We start from the raw sequence: 20,070 nt of genomic DNA on the forward strand, positions 1-20,070 counted from the left end.
GCATGCACCTGCACCTAGTCACGTTGGATGATGAAATGGAGTCCATTCTGACCGAAGGACCGATATTCATTGATAAGGACAGAAAGGAATGGACGGTTGAAGATAGGAGAAGAAACAACCTGGATAATCATGCTAGAAACCGGATCTCCAACAGTGTGGACAGAAACACATACTGCAAGATCAGAGACTGCAAAACCGCGAAGGAGACATAGAACACGGTTATCCAGATCTTTGAGGGAAATGAAAGAACAAGGGAAAACAAGATAATGGCGGCCACACAGAAGTTTGAAAGCATCAAAATGAAACCAGGAGAAACTATGAAGGAATACAGTGACCGGTTCACTGGTGTGTTAGATGAATTAACAACTCTGGGCAAAAAGTATGAGAACAAAGAGGTCATCATGAAAGCTTTGAGGTCTCTTCCAAGTACTTGGGACATAAAAACAATGGTAATGAGGGAATCAAAGAGCCTACGTAAGATGAAACTACACGATGTATTCGAAGATCTTAAGGCATATGAGTTCGAAATGAGATCTAGGACTGAAGAAGAAGTCTCGGCCTCAACATCAACCAGAGCACTAATCACATCTACAGAACCAGTTGCACCGGCACCGGCTCCTGCACCCGTACCTATCAGAACCGCCGAACAGTTCACCGAGGATGCCATGGCAATGCTTGCACAAAAGTTTGGGAGGTTCATGAAAAGAAGCCAACCGACGAACAACTACTATGGTGACAAATCCAATGTAAGATGTTATAACTGTAACTGTTTGGGACATTTTAAGTGGGAATGCAGGAAGCCGAGGAGGGATACCCAGAAACCGGACTATCAAAATGACAGAAACAATTATCAACAAACCGGTGAAGGAAGTGAGGTACCGAAAGCACTGATAGCCGACGATGGAGGAAGTCTATGGGCTCACAGTGACAGTGATGATGAACTCACGTGTCTCATGGCAAATGAAGAACATGTATTTGACTCTCCTTGTGAAGAATTTACTAAAGATGAATTATACAATGCATTGAATGACATGGTAGAAGAATATAAGAACCTACTAACCATGCTACCTAAGCACCTCAACATTAGAACCGATCCCATAGTACCCATTCTGACAGAACCAGAGGTACTCATCATAACTGAACCGGAAGTCATACAACCTGATGATACCCACACTTTAGAGACCGAATTAGATCCTAAGACCGAACAATCTAGTGAACCGATTAGAGAACTAACCGAGGAAGAAAATGCCCGACTTCAATATAAGATGGCCGCGTATAAGAGATCTAGTGATATAGTGAAGAACATGAATAGACACTACAGACATCCTCATTGCAAGTTTGGCCTAGGATACGAAAATAGCTCCAAAGACCGAAAACCCATAGAAAAAGCAAGGCTTACAAGAGGAAACCTTCCCTTTATAATTTTTTTTAAAAGCTCTTGGACCGCTGAAGAAGAGGAGACCGCATACTATAGGGAAGAAAAGCTAAAATACGACTATGTTGGTCCAACCGAATCTGAGAAATGGCTTGACCCTGTGAAAAGAAAAGCCGAAATCCTCAAACACATGAAAGCCTTTCCTGAACCTCGTAGGTCAAACCACAGATCACCGAACCGAAGACCATCACCATTTAAGACCTATGTAGGAAAACCGAGATACACGAAACCGAGTGCCAAAAAGACAGTTAAAACCCTAGCAAAGAAGACCGTCCGATTTATCAAGGTTTGGATACCTAAGGGACTAATCGCATGTGGACCCAAGTAAATGTGGGTACCAAATAGTTGTAAATATGTACATTTTGCAGGATCCAAAGAAACGGCTAGGAAACTCTGAATGGTTCTTGGACAGCGATTGCTCCAGGCACATGACCGGAAACAACAATTTGTTAACCGATATCAGAACAACAACCGGTGCTCTAATCACCTTCGGTGACAACTCAAAAGGTAAAACTGTGGGCAAGGGTAAGATTGTCCATGGTAACCTAACTATTGACAATGTACTTCTAGTGGAAAACCTACGTTTTAACCTGCTTAGCATTAGTCAGATGTGTGATGCTGGATACACGGTAGAATTTCTTAAACATGCATGCTTAGTTAAGAACTCTCAAGGTATCGTACTACTAACCGGAAATAGGATAGGTAACATTTACAAAGTAGACTGGAAAACTAGAGTAGAACATCTTATATGCATGATAGCTAAGACTGATCAAACCTAGCTGTGGCACAAGAGACTAAACCATCTAAACCTAAAAACTTTAAACTACATTCGTGGTAAAAAGCTAGTTGAAGGTATTCCTGACATAGTATTTAACCAGGATAAGGTTTGCTCAGCATGTCAAATGGGTAAACAGACTAGGTCATCTTTTAAGAGTAAAGGAAATATCCAATCTAGCCGATGTTTAGATCTTCTTCACATGGATTTATTTGGACCGATTCAGGTCATTAGCCTAGGAGGTATGCTTTACACCATGGTAGTCATTGATGATTACTCTAGATTTACATGGGTAATATTTCTACCATCTAAACGTGAAACCGTATCAAACCTGATTACACTTCTTAAGCGCCTGCAAAATGAAAAATCAACTCGCATTAATAGCATTCGAAGTGATCGAGGTACCGAATTTACCAATAGTACATTAACTGCATATCTTGATGAATCCGGCATTAGACACGAGTTGTCTAGTGCTAGGACTCCTCAACAAAATGGCCTGGCCGAGAGAAGAAACCGAACTCTCAAGGAAGCCGCACGGTCTATGATAGCCGATTCCGGCATTGCTCAGAAATTTTGGGCTGAGGCTATCAACACTGCATGTTATACATAAAACCGGTCTTTAATAAACAGATTTCACAACAAAACACCGTATGAGGTTTATTTTAACAAGGTTCCCAAACTCAAGTATCTCAGGATTTTCGGTTGTAAATGTTATATACACATAAATGGTAAGACCCAACTCACTGCTTTTGATGCAAAAACCGATACCGGGATCATGCTAGGATACTCAGCAGTAAGTAAAGCATATAGAGTATACAATAATAGAACTGCAACCATGGAGGAAACAATTCACGTTGTTTTCGATGAATCGGTTGAAAACAATACTGCTTCATGCTTTGATCTACACAACAGATTGGAAAATAACGATATTCATTCTGATAGTGAAGATGAGACTCCAGTCTTCAGGCGGTTTGTCCATGACCAAATGGGTAACATTGAAACCCAGCCGGATTAAGCTGTTCCACAACAGAAAGCTGACACTTCGGTCCAACCCGAAGAAGTCGGTCGGTCTGACAATCTCGTTCAGCCTACCGACATGTCTAGCCTTGATCAAGTAAACGGTAATTTGGTAGACTTCCCTGAACTGAATCTCAGAAGAAACAACAAACATCCTCCTGAGCAAATTATAGGTGACCCTTCAGAACCTGTTCGAACTAGGGGTCAACTTCTGGAAGAATATTTTAATTCCGCCTTCATATCCCAGATTGAACCGAAAAGAATAGATGAAGCATTGTCAGATCCGGATTGGATCTTGGGAATGCAAGAAGAGCTAAAACAGTTCGAGAGTAGTAAAGTCTGGTACCTAGTTCCCAGACCGAAAGATCAATCGGTCATAGGAACAAGATGGGTATTCAGAAACAAACTCAATGAGGACGGTTTGGTCACGAGGAACAAAGCCAGATTAGTGGCTCAAGGTTACAAACAGGAAGAAGGCATTGATTTTGAAGAATCATTTGCCCCTGTAGCTAGGATTGAAGCTATTAGAATTTTTCTAGCCTTTGCTGCTTTCAAAAACTTTAAGGTTTTTCAAATGGATGTTAAAAGTGCATTTCTGAACGGTGACTTACGTGAAGAAGTGTATGTTGAACAACCACCCGGTTTCAAAAGCGTTGCATTTCCAAACGATGTATACCGGCTAAATAAAGCTTTATACGGTCTAAAGCAAACACCTAGAGCCTGGTATGATACACTAACCGCATTTCTAGTACAACATGATTTCACCATCGGTTCGGTGGATAAAACTTTGTTTAAATTTGAAAAGAAGGAACATATCCTACTTGTTCAAATCTATGTAAATGATATCATTTTTGGCTCAACCGATCCTAAGTTATGTGATAAATTTTCAAAAATGATGACTGACAAGTTTGAAATGAGCATGATGGGAGAATTAAGTTTCTTCCTAGGTCTTCAGGTTAAACAACTCAAAGAAGGAACCTTCATTAGGCAACCTAAATACACCAAGGAGCTACTGAAGAAATTCGGGATGGACACCTGTTCCTCGGCGGCTACTCCAATGAGTTCATCGATTAAATTAGACAGGGATGATGAGGGCCAATCGGTAGACCAGATTGCATACCGGGGAATGATCGGTTCCCTCCTATACCTGACAGCGAGTAGACCGGACATCCTGTTTGCAGTTGGTGTATGTGGGAGATTTCAAGCAAATCCAAAACAATCTCACTACACAGCCGCAAAAAGGATACTGAAATATCTAAAAGGCACACCTGATGTCGGTCTGTGGTACCCAAAGGACTCATCCTTTAATCTAACAAGTTACTCAGACGCAGACTATGCAGGATGTAAGATTGACAGAAAGAGCACCAGCGGAACATGCCAATTCCTAGGTAACCGACTAGTGTCATGGCACAGCAAGAAACAGACATCGGTGGCCACATCAACCGCGGAGGCTGAATACTTGGCGGCCGGAAGTTGCTGCTCTCAACTCCTCTGGATTCAACAACAACTGAAGGACTTCGGTATCATTGCCGAAGAGTCCCCGATCTTCTGTGACAATACAAGTGCCATTGCGATCACCTACAACCCGGTTCTCCACTCCAGAACCAAGCATATCGACATAAGGCACCACTTCATCAGGGAACATGTCACGTTGAAGCATATCCGGCTGGAATACGTATCGACCGATCAACAAGTAGCCGATATCTTCACTAAGCCTCTACAGGAAGCTAAGTTCTCTCAATTCAGACTCACTCTCGGCTTAACCGATATTAGCCAGATCCTTCCTAAGGATGCTTAAAGGGAAACCGGTTCGGACAGACAAAACCGGTAGTTCCTCCTAAACTGTTAGACTTCAAATTTTCGAGTTACCTATGGAAGAACCGCACGGTTCATCAGACAGAGTAAACCGACCGGCTACTTGATGCATGCATCAAATAACCGCATCGGGATGAACAATTGATGACTGACCGGTTCGGAAGCAGGTCATCTTAGATTATTTGAAATTCAAACAGAAGTGGAATAATTATCAGTGTTTATAGATGTCTGTTCTGCAACATTGCCTTTTCAAAGTAAAATGGTCGCGCCTAAAAAGACGTGAAGATCTTTTGATATCTTTTACAGTCCAGGCCTATGACCAACATCCTAAACTGCAAACCTGCCTATTTCATGCAATATCTCTTATCCTGCAATTAATAGATATCATCTCATTTAATACCTGGACAATAGGATAGCCCCTAAACTAGTATTTAAGTGAAGTAACCATTCACCACAACACTCACAAGACAAAAGATTATCCTCTCACTAAGACAAAAATGTCTCAGTTTCCCAACATCCTTCAGATCGATTTTCAATCCTGTTCAAACACAGAGCACTATGAGATTTACAAGATAATCAAATCTCTAGAGGAAACCGGTCTTCAGAACTTCCTAGACGACAAACACACCATCTATCCTGAATCCATTCTGGAGTTCTTCTATCACGCCAGGGTGTTTAGAGGCACCCCCCACTTTGAAACTCACATTCAATCGAAAGTGGGAGGTATTGTCTTTGATTTCACCGAAAGGGACTTTGCGCGGTGCTTTAGCCTGCCAAAGCACGGGATAACTGATCTAGAAGTTCCAGCCGACATAAAAGCCGAGATCTCCATCGCCTTCGCACGATCTGACGATCCAGTTGAGGATCACGGTTCGAAATCACGCCTGAGAGCTGAATATCAGCTCCTAAATGATGTGATCGGTAAGAGCGTCTCCGGAAAGGATGTCACAAATACCTACTGCACCTCGAACTTCAACATGATGGCGGCTATAATCACCGGCACACCAGTGAACTGGTCCAGGGTGCTGTTTGACATCCTTATCTGGATGGTTGGCATCCGATCAGTCGGTTTCATCCCCCAACTAAGCTGTCTCCTTGTGGAGCTTGGTGTCCCAACCTGTCCCGGAGAAGGTTTGAACCAAGCCCAGGTGCTGACTAAAGAAGTAACCGACTCCTTTTATGAGCGGTTCGAGAGAGCTTGGAGGAGGAGAAACCGCCGCAATGGTGTCGTCAACTCCTATGCACACTAAGTCACTCCTTCTTGCACCCGGTCGTTTTGCTTCATGCACCGGGTGTATCTTTATCCAACCTATGATTGATCGTTTCGGCCAGATCTACGTCCTCTTCGGTTTCATTTATGTTTCTTTTGGTCTCATGTTTTCTTCATTATTATCCATGCTTGTTCGGCACTGTCCTATGCTACTTTCGGTTTCAACTAATTAATCTCGGTTATGATTAGTGCATTCAATGAAAAAGGAATCCCTAATTAATGAGTTAACCCCTAACCACTTGAACATTTAATATCCAACTAACCTGGTTACTTCCCAACTAACACCTACCTCAGGCTCCGCAATCTGCCTCTTCCCCATGCACCTTGGAAACATAAAGATTCTTATGCTTAATAAAACAAAACTAACAATCAAAGCTTATGTTTTCCCTCCAAAACCGACCCTATATAAGGAGTCATCCTCTAATCAACTTACCTCATACGAAAGCATAAGAACACTTCTAAGACACTTTGAACTCTATCTCTCTCAACACCGAAATCATGCCGAGCCGAACTTTGGGTAACTTCTTAAGCATTGACTTCGACTCTTGCATGGGAGAGATAAACGGAAATCCTGAACAGAAGTTAATGTTTCACTCTCTCACTAAAACCGGTCTTCAACCTTTTCTTGAAGAGGCCGGTCCAATTCTACTAGAAGATGTCAAGGCCTTCTTTCGAAGCGCCTGCATCAGGGGAAAGTATATCGTCTCTACCGTCAGAGACCATACATTCTGGATCGATGAGGTTGAATTTGCCTCACTATTCGATCTACCTACGGAAGGATTCTCTGACTTTCCAACCATAGAAGACCTAGCGGGATTTGAACTCGCCCAATACCTATCGGCCACCCCTTCTCCGGTGGAACACTATGGGCCGAAAACCCAGCTTGCTAGTCACGGTCAACTACTTCTCGAAATCGTGACTCGTTCGATCCTATGTCAATCGCCGAATCAACGGTATTCTAGAAATACCTACAACATTATGACTCACATCCTTTGCGAATCGGCCATCAACTGGTCAACGGTCATTTTCGAAAACCTCAAGAATATGGTGCTGACCAAGAGAGGTCTCGGTTATGCACCGCATATCAGTAAGCTGATTCTTGGGTACCGGCCAGAATTTGGACCAGGGACACCGGCCTCCTCCTCGAACATCCTCGACAAGGATTCGGCAATAGACCGAATTTCTAGAATGTCTTTTTCATAGGCTGTACTTTCCATTATTTATGTATGCCTATACCGAATTTTCTGTCGGTTTTCTTTATGCAATATTTCTTGAACTCAATCTCATTTCGGTTTAAATGAGCGTGTCCTCTAAATTCCTTGAACATTTATCTAAGTAACCGGTTAAAATCTTCAAACTATAACCGCGTTCTTATCCGGTCACATAAAATTGCTTAAACTTGCAAACACTCTGATTACTCAAAATAATCGGTTAGACTTAGAAACCGCACCATCAATCTCGGTTTCAAAAAGGGGAGTGCGTCATCAATGGCATAAGCAAAGGCTTTGGAGGGAAACCTCCCTCCCAAAATTGCCGCCCCTTGGTTTACCACCCTTTGTTTGGCGCCCATTCTCTCCCGCCCACGGTTTGCCGCCTCTTTCAATTTGGAGGGAAAGTTCCCGCCCAATATTGATGGGACGGTTGGGCTTCCAAACCGCATCTATAAAAGGAACTCTCGGTCATTTTATTTCATTCTCACGCGAATCTGCTTTCTCTCTCTAAGCTATCTAACTCTCTGAAGCGGTTATCTCTCAAACTCTTTTAAATTCTAAGATGGGGCGTGCTTCGGCTTTGTTTAAACTCCTATCTCAGGTGGATTTCGAGGAAATCCGGCTGAAAGGTACGTCCGAGGCAAAGGAGGTTCTTGACCGGGTAGTCAAAACCGGTCTGGAATATTTCCTTGGCGGTCCTCATGTTATATACAAAGATGCGGTCGAAGAATTCTTCAAAACCGCAACCATCTCCAACGACAAAATCACCGCGACTGTATGCGGTTCAGAAATAGAGCTCACCGTGGCATCGATGGCAGAGAGCCTGCGTCTTCCGACAACCGGCCAGGATGCAACGGCAGACATAGAGCAGGAAACCTTTGAGGCGGCTTGCCAGTTTCTATCGGCAACTAAAGAGCCGATCAAAGTATCCGGCAGCAAACAAATGTTGAAGCCGGAGTATATCCCAATATGCGACATCTTCGCAAGGGCGATTCTGGCGAGGGGAGGAAACTTCAGCAACCTCACAAAGGACAAAATCAGGATGCTAATCGGCCTGATAGAGGGAAGAAAGGTCAACTGGGCAAAAGCGGTGTTCAGCAACCTAATGGATATGGTGAAACCGGATTCAAACCGGTCGTGGGGATACGCCGTTCCTCTCGGTAAGATCTTCCTTCACCTCAATCTCGACATCGGTCCCGGCGTCGTTGTCGCAGATCGATGCCTCATCAGATCAAAGCAATTCCTAGAAAGGAAGCAGCCGGCCCCCGGTTCAACAGGTGGCCGAAAGAAGAAAGCCGACAAGAAAGCGGCCCCAGCCAAAGCAAAGGCTGAAAGTAAAGGAAAGGAGAAAGTAACTTTCTCGGAACCTCCGCAGCAAACCGAGGATGAGGAGTCGGCTCCCTTCTCTAAGAGAACCGACACGGAGAAGACCGAGGATGATAGATCGGTCAATGAAGACGACCATTCGGCCCAGAGCCCCAATAATGCCGGACCTAACACCAACCCTGAGACAACCGAAGGTGGTGAAGAGGATGATGAAGAGGAAGGTGATAAAGAAGCCGGTAATGAGGACGGCGACAAAGAGAAGGAGGCCGAAGAAGCAGAGGCCGATAGGATATCTCGGAAACTCCTTCAGGGCGTCAAAAAGCGAGCCGAGTCAATTGAAGAATTATACCTGGAATGGCACGACCACCGGTACGACACACCGTATAGAGAAATCCTACCGGGCCACACAGACGTGGAGTGCATCCAAAGATTGGAGGAGGTGGAAGACTTGATCATGAACCTTGCAAACTCCAACACACTTCAAGAGGTACAACACCGAACCTGCCTCTTAAAACCGAAGGTCCAACTACGGAAACTAACAACACGTATCCGGAAAATTACGGAGGAGCTCGAAAAGTTGGGACCGGAAGACACCGTAGCGCCGCGGGTGTTAGCAAGGCTTGAAAAAGCCAAAGGGGAACTCACTCAAGAAATCGAACGGCTAGAGACAATATGCAGCCGAATGAAAATACCGGTCTATACTGCTCCCCAGATCGAAACAACTCCGGAACACTTCCCAACACCTCCACAGGAGAATGCGGCATCAAAGGAATCCAATGAAAGAGCCGACCCCAACCTCACCGGGCAATCCCCTCCTCCACAACCGGAAGTCTCCGCATCAGACTTCACAAAGGAATGGGTTGAGGGCCGTCTCCAAAGGCTTGAAGACTTAACCGCAGAACGGATTGATAACCGCATTCAAGAGTTTGAAGACTCCGCGGTTCAGCCATTCAAGGATAGAGTCCAAAGAATCACTAGCTCGACACTCAAGTTCGCCGACACCACATGGTTTCTTTTGAATTCCAATCGGGACCGAATCTCAGAAGTCAACGAAGATCTACAGAAAGAGGTGGCTCTGCGCGGTAAATATGTTCAGCGAACCGCAATTCTGGAGGATTCGACCTCCGAGTTAAAGAAAGACTTCGACCGGCTTGAGGCCATATTCTCAGGACTTACGAAGAAAGCAGTCGCTCAAGCTGCGGAGGATGCTGAGCGGTTGGAAAGGCAAACACGGAGGCTGGAAGAATTCGCAGCCGAAAACAAGAAGAAAAAGGCGGCCGCCTCCGCTTCAGCGCCGAAAAAGCGAAAGAGGGAGGCCCCTAAGAAAGTTCAAATAGCCGAGCTGCTCAATGAGGTCACTGAAACGGTCATCACGAGTACATCGCAGCAGGCCGACCAAGTCGAAGAGGAAGTCGAAGAACAATTGCAGTCCCGGTCTACAAGACGACGACCTTCCGAACCGACCAGTCGACAGCAACCGAAGAAGAAAAAGAGCATATATGACTTCTCGGACTCGGAATAGGGGCTATCTTTTCTTTACTTATCTTAGTGATTTTACATATTATTTTCGGTTATCTATATTATATATAAAGCTATTTTTGAAACCGGCCATCTCTTGCATCTCTACTTAGTTTTGATAATTTTAAATAAAATAATCAAAAAGGGAGAAATTGATAAGATAAAGACTCTTCCAAAATTTTTCTCAAATTTTTTGAAAAATTTTCCTAAGTCAGTTTCAAAAATCCGGACAAACAAAACAACCGGCCTACGGTTGCAAACTTACATGATTTTGATAATTTTAAATAAAATAATCAAAAAGGGAGAAATTGTTAGATAAAATCAGACCGGTTCAAATAAACCTAACTTAAATAAACTCTCCATGCAGGAACAAGGAACCGGACCAGATAAACAAAAGAATCGGCTAAGAAAACTAGCCGGTCAAGCTACTAAACCGACCAAGAATACTCGGCACATGACCGCACAAAGAAATGATCGGCCAAAGCTTAAAACCGGAATCATCAAACAGCCGATTGGCCACAAGGCAGAGGAATAACCGGAAGAAGTCCGGTTACATCACTCATACCAAAAGCCATTCGGTTAAGACAAATGGCCGACCAGAACAAGAAGACAATTCGGGTATCTGTTGAGAACGATACCAAAGGAACAGACTGAACACTTCCATATCCATGCAAGTCTGAGGAAAGACTGTAGGCTGCAGAAGTCAGTACTACCGGATCTTTCCACTTCGGGATAAGTCAGAAAGAAGATCTTCCAAGTACAGACAATTGTCCAACAGACAATGCCTACATCAAGTAAAAGACAAACCCGGCAGGTTTGTCTTACATACCGGAAGAACAGACCGCCAGGTCTGAGACAGAACATCAGGTCTGAGGTTGACCATCAGGTCTGAGGAAACGACCGCATGTCTGAATCTCTGAAACACTGAATCACTGCACCCTGCTCAGCCAATCAGATTCAAGGTAGTGAAATATGACCGTTGGCATATTTCACCTATAAAAGGGGGCAGTTGAAGAAGAGTAAATGCGGGACATACAGTGGGACAAGCAACATACAGTGAGATAAGTGAGAAATTCTAAGAGCATTTATTCTACAAGTGATAAGTTTGTGTTGTTCTAAGAAAGCCTAAGTGCTAAAGTCAAAGTGTGTTTTACAATTTCGGTGTAAATTGTAAGAGTGTTATCGAGCAGGAAATAAGTCTCGATCGGATTGTACTTGTATTCCTTAGTGAATATCCTTCTCGCGGTTTCGAGAGGAAGGGGTGACGTAGGAGTTTTATCTCCGAACATCCATAAAATTTGTCGTGTTATTTACTTTCTGCCGGCTTCATTGTCTAACCGATTAACTCAACTACACCGCTCTAAACCGACTCTACACTATCCATACCGAATTTCCAGATTACCGAAACCGACCCACCATTTTCAAACCTCCATCATCCGAAACCGGCCTTGTCCATCAAACAAGTGTGCTGCTTCAACCTGAAAGCAAACCTCTTCCGCGCTTGAACCTGGTTCAAGGGTTTATGACAGGTTGTGTAGTATTGAAACCCCGGTGCTAATCTTTAACCGGATTAACCACCACCCTTCGAGTGAGAACCGCTAACCGGTCCAACCCCCGGTCCTCCAGCGGCTACCTAGATCTTAACAATCGGGATGTTGATTTTATGATTTGGAAATCATTCTAACATGTTTACAAACATGTTAGGCAACTAATTGAATCAAAATTCAAGCCTAAAAGCTCAAGAACACAAAATTCATATTTTCCAGATTTCAAATCAAATTTGAGTTTTTCCGATTAAGGTTGATTTGATGAAATCTCTTTCGACAGAAAGCTTATAAATCATCTAGGGAATAATTTCAAACAAAGAAATCACACAATTGAACCCTAAACAAGATCAACCCAATCAAACTTAGAAAAATCCAATTTTGAATCACAAATTGAATTACAGTGGATCTGGAAGCTTCAAATGATTAGAGAACACTCTAATTATGTGTAGGAAGCTTTCTCAAGCCCCAGATCAAATCATAGACCGAAGATGTTTTCACAAAAACTAGTCGTCGTAGTTCCTTTGAATTCTTTGATTTAGTTTATAATTTGTGATAATTGTTTGTTGGATTGGAAAAATATTTCCTAGAGAGTATTTATACTAAACTAGGTCAGTTATTGAAGTCAAATTCGATTTCAATTTATACTAAATCTTATCCCTTAAATTCGGTTTTGTCCTCGGCAGCCTAGCTAGGGTATATGATTTGACTTCAAATTATAGGGGAATTGAAGGCGAAGACATGCACATGGGTGAAAGAATGGAGGGATAAGGTTTAAAAACAGAGGAGATAAGGTTTTTGGAAGAATCACCGGATTCGATCGCTTGCCTCCGGTGTTTGCCCAGTTGATTGGGAAGACGAACAAAACAACGTCGTTTCATTTAAAATGAAATGCAATGTTGCGTTCCATTGGCGATCCTTCAACGTTTGGGCAATCGAGCTAACAGGGTTAGCTTCCGATTAGTTGATTCGGTGTGGACCGAGCACGCTCGTGCTTCCGTTACAATCAGATGCGTGACGTCTTCCTGGGCACTAGATAAAAATTCAACACTGAACTGATGGCTGAAATCCTTGCTGCAATATTTAAACATAATTTTGGTCCCATAAGATTATCAATTTATATTTTTATGAGTTAGTTGAGGTATTGAAATCACCATTTGTGCTCACTCAAACTCTAGTCATGATTTCTACGACAATAAAAGAATGTACTGATTCTATCCGATATATCCCGGAAACGAAATAAGAAAAACGATTACATATATTTTTTTTTTATTAAATCTTTAAGGGTTTATTTGAAATTGATTATTCTTTCACTCTTTTAACTTTAAATTTGATCTTTTCAAATACACAAAATATTGAAATAAATATGGCAAATATTTTACCAATTTAATTTTTTTTTATATATTTTAAAGATTTAAATAAATAATTATTTTTAAATGAAATAGATACAATAATTCATCAAAATTGTTTATTTTTGTCCTTTAATTTCTATAAAATTATTTTGAGATAATATGTGTACAACATTTATCCTAAATATATATATATATTTTTTTTATTTTGGTCTTAATTCTTAATTAATTTAATTAATTAATATAGTACTTAATCCTAATTAATTGTTTTAAATAGGTTTTTGGTTATGTAATTAATTATTTTAATTTTGTTTATTTAAAAATAATTTAAAATAATTATTCTAATATTATAAATATTTTTTAGTGTTTACAATAAATAAATATATATATATATAGTTTTATAAAAGTAAATTGGATATATAATTTCTGAATAAAGCAATATAAAAAAAACATTTGAAGAGTTTGATTTTTTAAATAAAGCACTAATAAAAAAACATTTGAAGAGTTTGAATTTGAATGCCCTAGCTTTCTTTCTTCAGCATTGCGTTCGAACCTCTTTCTCTTTCTAGACAATATATAGCTTTTGTTATAGTTTGAGTTCTTCCATCCACCACCACCGTCATCTTCTTTGCTCCGACAGTACGATCGTCCTCACTCAACAAGGTAATAATTATGTTATGTTTGAATACTTTTTTCAATCCTCGTCTCTTCCTCACCATTCCCTGTTTAATGTTTTATAGGTGATCTTATATCTATTTCTTGCTTCACCGGATCTCTGTTTGTTTGACGACCATCTATCTTCATCGGGTTACGTTTTCAGCCAAGCCTTCTCTTAAACTCTGTACGCCTCCTCAATTCTTGATTAGTACATTTCCAAACAGTATACTGTTTTTAGCTTCTCCATTCCAGTATCAACAACAATCTAGATAAAGGGGCTTTATTTTTTTTTAGTTTATCCCTCCCTCCCAATAGCTTCAAATAGTAATCTATCTCATGTATGTATGTATGTATGTATACATAATGTAGGGTGAGGGGGTCATTATGTCGCTTGATTTGCAATTAAAGCCACAATGCAGTAGATGTGGATCTTCCAAGGATTTGTATGGAAGCCAATGCAAACACTTGACTCTTTGCCTTTCCTGTGGTAAAACAATGGCAGAGAATAGAGGCAAATGTTATGATTGTGGTGCTACTATTTCTCGCTTGATTCGAGTATGTTCCAGCACCTTTTCTCCAAATAAATACTAGTTGAAATATATATATATATATATATATATGATGTCTGGATATGATGATTAGTTATCATTCCTATACTCTTTCAAATAGCTCAAGAGAATTGGCCTTTTTTAATTGAACCCATTGCATTATCAGATTTTTTCACCAAAGTATTGGAATGCAGTAAAATTTGAATTGGTCTTTTTATTTAATTTTTTATCTGAGGAATTGGATGTAGAACCTGAAGTTTGTTGACAATTGATTTATGAACTGTTAGTGTAATGAAAATGATCATTCAATTGCCTAATACTAATTTCGTTCACTCAATACTATAATTACATAGGTGTTTCTACTCGTAGGATTTCTATTTAATATAATTCAAGCAGAAATATAAATATTTCTCCCTTATCATATACATTTATTTGTCTGTATTGCTTGCAATTTTGTATACATCTTTTTGGGTGGCCTACTCATTTACATCTCTACTTGTCTTTATTTTTTTGGCATTTTTTTATTGATTATTAGGGGCAAGAACTGAAGGGAAAAAAAGTAGTATGTTCTGGCATCTGAATATCTCACATATCTAAAATTTCATCAGGAACAATCAGGAGCATATAATTTTTAGTTTCATTCAAAACAAGACCCAAAGTTTGGTGAATGTGCATATGAAATTTAAAGCTGCTAAACTAGGAGCAATGTTCAAATCAATATAAAACTAACATGAACAATTTAAATATAATGAAGTGTTGGTCATTTGAACTTTTCTCAAATTGGAATGGCATGTAGGTTTATTTTCAAGAACGACTTGGTTACAATTTTTCTCAAATTTGTAAGTGCAGAAATTAAGAATTGATGATTTTATTTTTTGGGTCATGCCCTTAAAATACATATTACACATGTGATTCTAGTATATAATATCACTTCCCCAAATAATGGGTAATAGTAATCTTTAAACTACTTAAAGACATCTCTTAAGTAGCTATTATCCTTGACCTCTATCCACCCAAATTATATTCGAATTATCTACTAATTAAAATATGATATTCTTCTATAGAAAGGCATGTACCCTCGTCGTCATTCCTCAAGAATGACTTTGTTTGAACTTCTATTTGAGTCCTATTTTGAACAAAATTAAATATTAGGTTCTGATTTGAATATATTGCCAAACTTCAGATTTGAATAGAGGTTTTGGTCTTGAGTTTTTCTTGACGCAGTACCATCCACATTATCTAAGCTTTCATACCTTTCTTACTATGGATGCTAATTCCACATTCTCATGTTTTCTCAATTAGGAATATAATGTTCGGGCAAGTTCTAGTAGCGACAAAAAATTTTCCATTGGTAGGTTTGGGACAGGTCTTCCCAATTTTTCTAGGAAGCAGCATGCTGAAAATAAGTGGACACTTCAGAAAGAAGGATTACAAGGACGGCTAGTCACAGATACATTGAGGGTAATGTGCTTCCATCTTTTATCTACTGAAGGAAAATACAGAAGTTAACATATCTTTTTAACACTTTCTTATTAACCATTGTGACATAAAATGTCCAAATGTAAGCTAATGTTGAATCTTTCTATCTTTCGTTAAGTATGGATTGTAATATTTGAATTCATGCTTTCTAGTCTAGTTGCCTAAAGTTTTAGTTTCTGTGTCTCTTGCTCTTGCTTAAATTACTAGTCATTATATGATCTACTTTTTTAGGAAAAATACAAAAATAAACCTTGGCTATTGGTTAATGAGACGGGCCAACATCAGTACCATGGTCAGCCGGAAGGTGCACAATCAGCAACTTATTTCCTGCTAATTTCACAAGCAAAGGAGTTTGTTGCAATTCCTGCGGGTTCGTGGTAAGCTTAAAATTGTCGTTATGTACAATGAAAGCCTTTGAATCTTGTGACACTCTAGGATTTTCCCTTTTAATTTATTAACCAAAAGATAGTCAATTGTTTATTTTTGTTTGTTTATTGTTGCATGGAGTCAACATATTCACTTGACAGTGAGAAATCATTTAATTTAAATGAAATTCCCATGGAGCCCATCTTTCTTATTTGCTTTTTTGGTAAAGGTATAACTTTAACAAAGTCGCCCAATATAAACAACTGACTTTGGAGGAAGCAGAAGAAAAAATGAAGAACAGAAGGAAAACTGCTGATGGTTATGAGAGATGGATGATGAAAACAGCAAATAATGGACCTGCTGCATTTGGTGAAGTTGATAAGGATGATAAGGAAAGTGGAGGTAGTGGTGGTGGAAGGGGCTGGAAGAAAACAACTGGGAATGATGATGATGGCAATGCGTCCGACAAAGGGGAAGAAGATGAAGAAGAAAAGGCATCTAGGAAAAGCAGATTTGGAGTCAATAAAAGAAGTGGGGATGGCGATGATGAAGAAGGTCCAAGGGGCAGTGACCTTGACTTGGATGACGATGACATTGAGAAAGGTGAATTCTTGTCATTTGAACTTCATAAATTTTGATGCAAAAGTATAAAATAAGACCACACAACACAACATGCAATAGGTAGGTTTTTTCTATTAATCACGCTCTATACTTTGTTTCATGATTGGGGCCTATACTAGAGTCTCCTAATTTAGTACTTGGACATTTTTTTATATCATTTGTTTAAAATATTGTAAATACCTAACTTGTCCTATTAATTAAACTAAAGAACTCACTAAGTTTTGTATTGCTCTCTTTTGTGTGCATTTGATATGTCAAGGTATAAATTTGGTATGTTTCACTGCATATCCCACGAACTGTCATGTATTTGGTGAGTATTTGCTTGTCCACACCCCGACTTTTCATCTATTTCTTACTAGAGTTAGGGGTCTTTCAAATTTCTTATCGTTTTATATATTTTACATTGCATACCTCAAATGACTTTTGTATGCCCTTCCTTGCAAGTTTCTTACCGACGATGAATTATTTTATTAGTCGTCTATATCCCCAGAGGAAATATACAACTGAAATCCCATTGCAGTAATTTATCTATGACTTGTGATTGAGCTAAACATATCACTAGTGTAATTGTTTTCTCTCTTGTCTTTTCTAGGAGATGATTGGGAGCATGAAGAAATTTTCACTGATGACGATGAAGCTGTTGGCAATGATCCTGAAGAACGTGAAGATTTAGCTCCAGAGATTCCTGCCCCTCCAGAGATCAAACAGGTTGACTTGGAATTCATGTTTACTGCCCTAGAACTCTCCTCCCATGCTCATGTTTTTTTGTTCTTTCCACAATGTTGAAAATTCATGTGTAGGATGAAGATGATGAGGATGAAACAAATGAAGAAGAGGGAGGACTGAGCAAATCGGGAAAGGAATTGAAGAAGCTGCTAGGAAGAACTGGTGGGCTTAACGAATCAGATGTTGAGGATGAAGACGAAGATGATGATGTATGCTTATAGTTCTCTCATCTAAATATTTTTACTCCCCCAGTCAGAAACTAACTATTAGAACTGTTGTTTGACCCAATGTTGAAAATCTTTTGCAAACTCTCCGCTCTTTCTGTTAAATTGATGACTGATAGTTGTGTGTCATTTTACATCTATTAACTTCAGCAGATTATATCCTCATTTCTCTTTCCATTTTTGTTTGTGCAGATGGAAGATGACAGTTTTTCACCAGTGTTTGCTCCTCCTCCTAAGCAGAAGGATACTCTGAAAGAAGAACCTACTGATAGTAGTAGTCCATCTAAACCTGGGAAAGACGTCAAAAAGGAATCTGCCATGTCTTCTTCCAAGTCCTCAAAAGGAAAGCGAAAGACAGTGGCCGACGATGCCAAATCATCAGCCAGTGGTGCTGCTCCTGCAAAAAGAGTTAAAGTGGAAAGTGTATGTAATATCATTTCCACCACCTTTTCATTAATTACAGATATGTGCTCTTCATATTTTTTTCCTTGGCACAATATTTTTCCTGCCATCATTATTAACCTCACCTTCCCCGTGTTCACATGATTTCCAGCTTTTGACATCTACTAAGTCCTGTGTTTTTCCTTCACATTCATCATTATTTGGACAACTCTAAAAAATGGCTTATCTGATTCAAGGGCAATGTTGGACAACAACATAGAAAAACCCATAATTTGCTCCTGAAAAGTTCATGGGTTCATATTGTATTATTTTCTCGAAAGAATATCATTAATGAGAGCTCTCACATGGATCAGGATGTCAAGAAGCTGCCTTCAAAAGATGAGAATACAAAATCCAGTGTGCCAGCAAAAGGTGCATCATCAAAACCTGCTCCAATATCTACTGGACCTGTCACAGAGGATGAAATTAGGGCTGTTCTAATGCAAAAAACTCCGGTGACCACCCAAGACCTTGTTGCTAAGTTCAAGTCAAGGTTAAAAACAAGAGAGGTAATCAATCAAGCTTGTTTCTTTTACGTGACAGGCCTCATTTGGAAACCCTTTAATTTTTGTGTCAAAATTTTTTGTATCTTTGACGTTAAAAACAGATAGAGTTCTAGATAAATTTGGAAACTAAACTTAGAAAATTACAAATGTAGAAATTTCTGGTTGGTGTTTCTAGTTTTGATCTGGATTGGGATGGTTAGTTACATACAAAATTTACAAAATGGATTACACTAGTTACTACTGCACTTTTGGTCTTGTTGGTTTATTTATATTTGTATTAATTAACCTTTGCTTTGGAGAATGAAAATTTATAATGAATGAAAATTTTGGTTGCAGGATAAGGATGCATTTGCTGATATACTGAGGAGAATTTCCAAGATACACAAAACTAGTAATGGACCCAGCTATGTTGTGCTGAGGGAGAAATGAGAAGATGATCAATTCTTATTACAAAATTTTCATTTATGCAGCTTCAATTACTCAAATATATATTTTCGATGTGAAGACTCCAACTCATGACTTAGGATTAAGGAGGATGATTAATTCATTCACCTTCCTTTTTCTTTTTTTTTTTTTCCATTCATGCCAAATCAAGAATTTGAGTTTCAAACTTTTAGCTACATACATATAAGATGATTGATTGATCTAAATTTTACAAAATTGTAAATTCATCTTATTTCAAAATTCATTTAAAATGGACAATATTTGTTCATTTTTAATTATTATTATACTTAAAAAAAAAAATAACTAGCTTGATTCTACAAGGTATTGAGACTTTGTTTCAAATATCATTTTATTTTTTTGTTGAATTATATTACTTAATATATTAATTGATATACTTTTTATTTAAAATAAATAAATTATATTAACATAATTTGAAACATTTAATAAATTTATTTATTTTTTTGTAAGAATTTAATTCCATACCAAACAAACTTTTTTTTTTGAAGTTATACTAAGTTTTATAATAATTTGACAAAGTAGTACTTACTATAGACATGATAGGATGAGAAATTTGATGAAATGCCCCCATAACAGGCTAAAATCCAAAAATGGACTGCGCCTGCTAATGTTGGCAAAAAGGGCAATTTTGTCATGCGAAATGTCAAAACTATCCCTCAGGCGCCAGATTTTACGCTCATTGACGAGAATTGACATTTACGCGATTTAATCTAAATTGCGTAAGTTGATTAACACGTTTTAGATGAAACGCGTGAATGACGATTCCCGTTTTTCAATTAA

At 39.3% G+C, this 20,070-nt stretch overlaps 1 protein-coding gene across 2 annotated transcripts; it reads left to right on the top strand.

The window, feature by feature from the left end:
- Positions 1 to 13,872: 13,872 nt before the first annotated feature.
- LOC124911488 (transcription initiation factor IIF subunit alpha-like) lies at positions 13,873 to 19,472 on the top strand. 2 transcript variants are annotated; one of them, XM_047451982.1, is made up of 11 exons: positions 13,873 to 13,923; positions 14,001 to 14,101; positions 14,287 to 14,472; positions 15,768 to 15,926; positions 16,176 to 16,321; positions 16,540 to 16,913; positions 17,524 to 17,639; positions 17,732 to 17,866; positions 18,074 to 18,304; positions 18,637 to 18,831; positions 19,165 to 19,472. In XM_047451982.1, exons 3-11 carry the CDS (start codon positions 14,302 to 14,304, stop codon positions 19,255 to 19,257), a joined length of 1,620 nt encoding a protein of 539 aa, XP_047307938.1. In that variant the 5' UTR covers positions 13,873 to 13,923; positions 14,001 to 14,101; positions 14,287 to 14,301; the 3' UTR covers positions 19,258 to 19,472. The 2 variants fall into 2 exon arrangements, with proteins under 2 accessions (XP_047307938.1, XP_047307939.1); XM_047451983.1 differs by lacking the exon at positions 13,873 to 13,923 and having other exon boundaries at positions 13,987 to 14,101.
- The last annotated feature ends 598 nt before the right edge of the window (positions 19,473 to 20,070 follow it).

This window comes from Impatiens glandulifera, chromosome 8, assembly GCF_907164915.1.
Source record: "Impatiens glandulifera chromosome 8, dImpGla2.1, whole genome shotgun sequence".
NCBI lineage: Eukaryota > Viridiplantae > Streptophyta > Magnoliopsida > Ericales > Balsaminaceae > Impatiens > Impatiens glandulifera.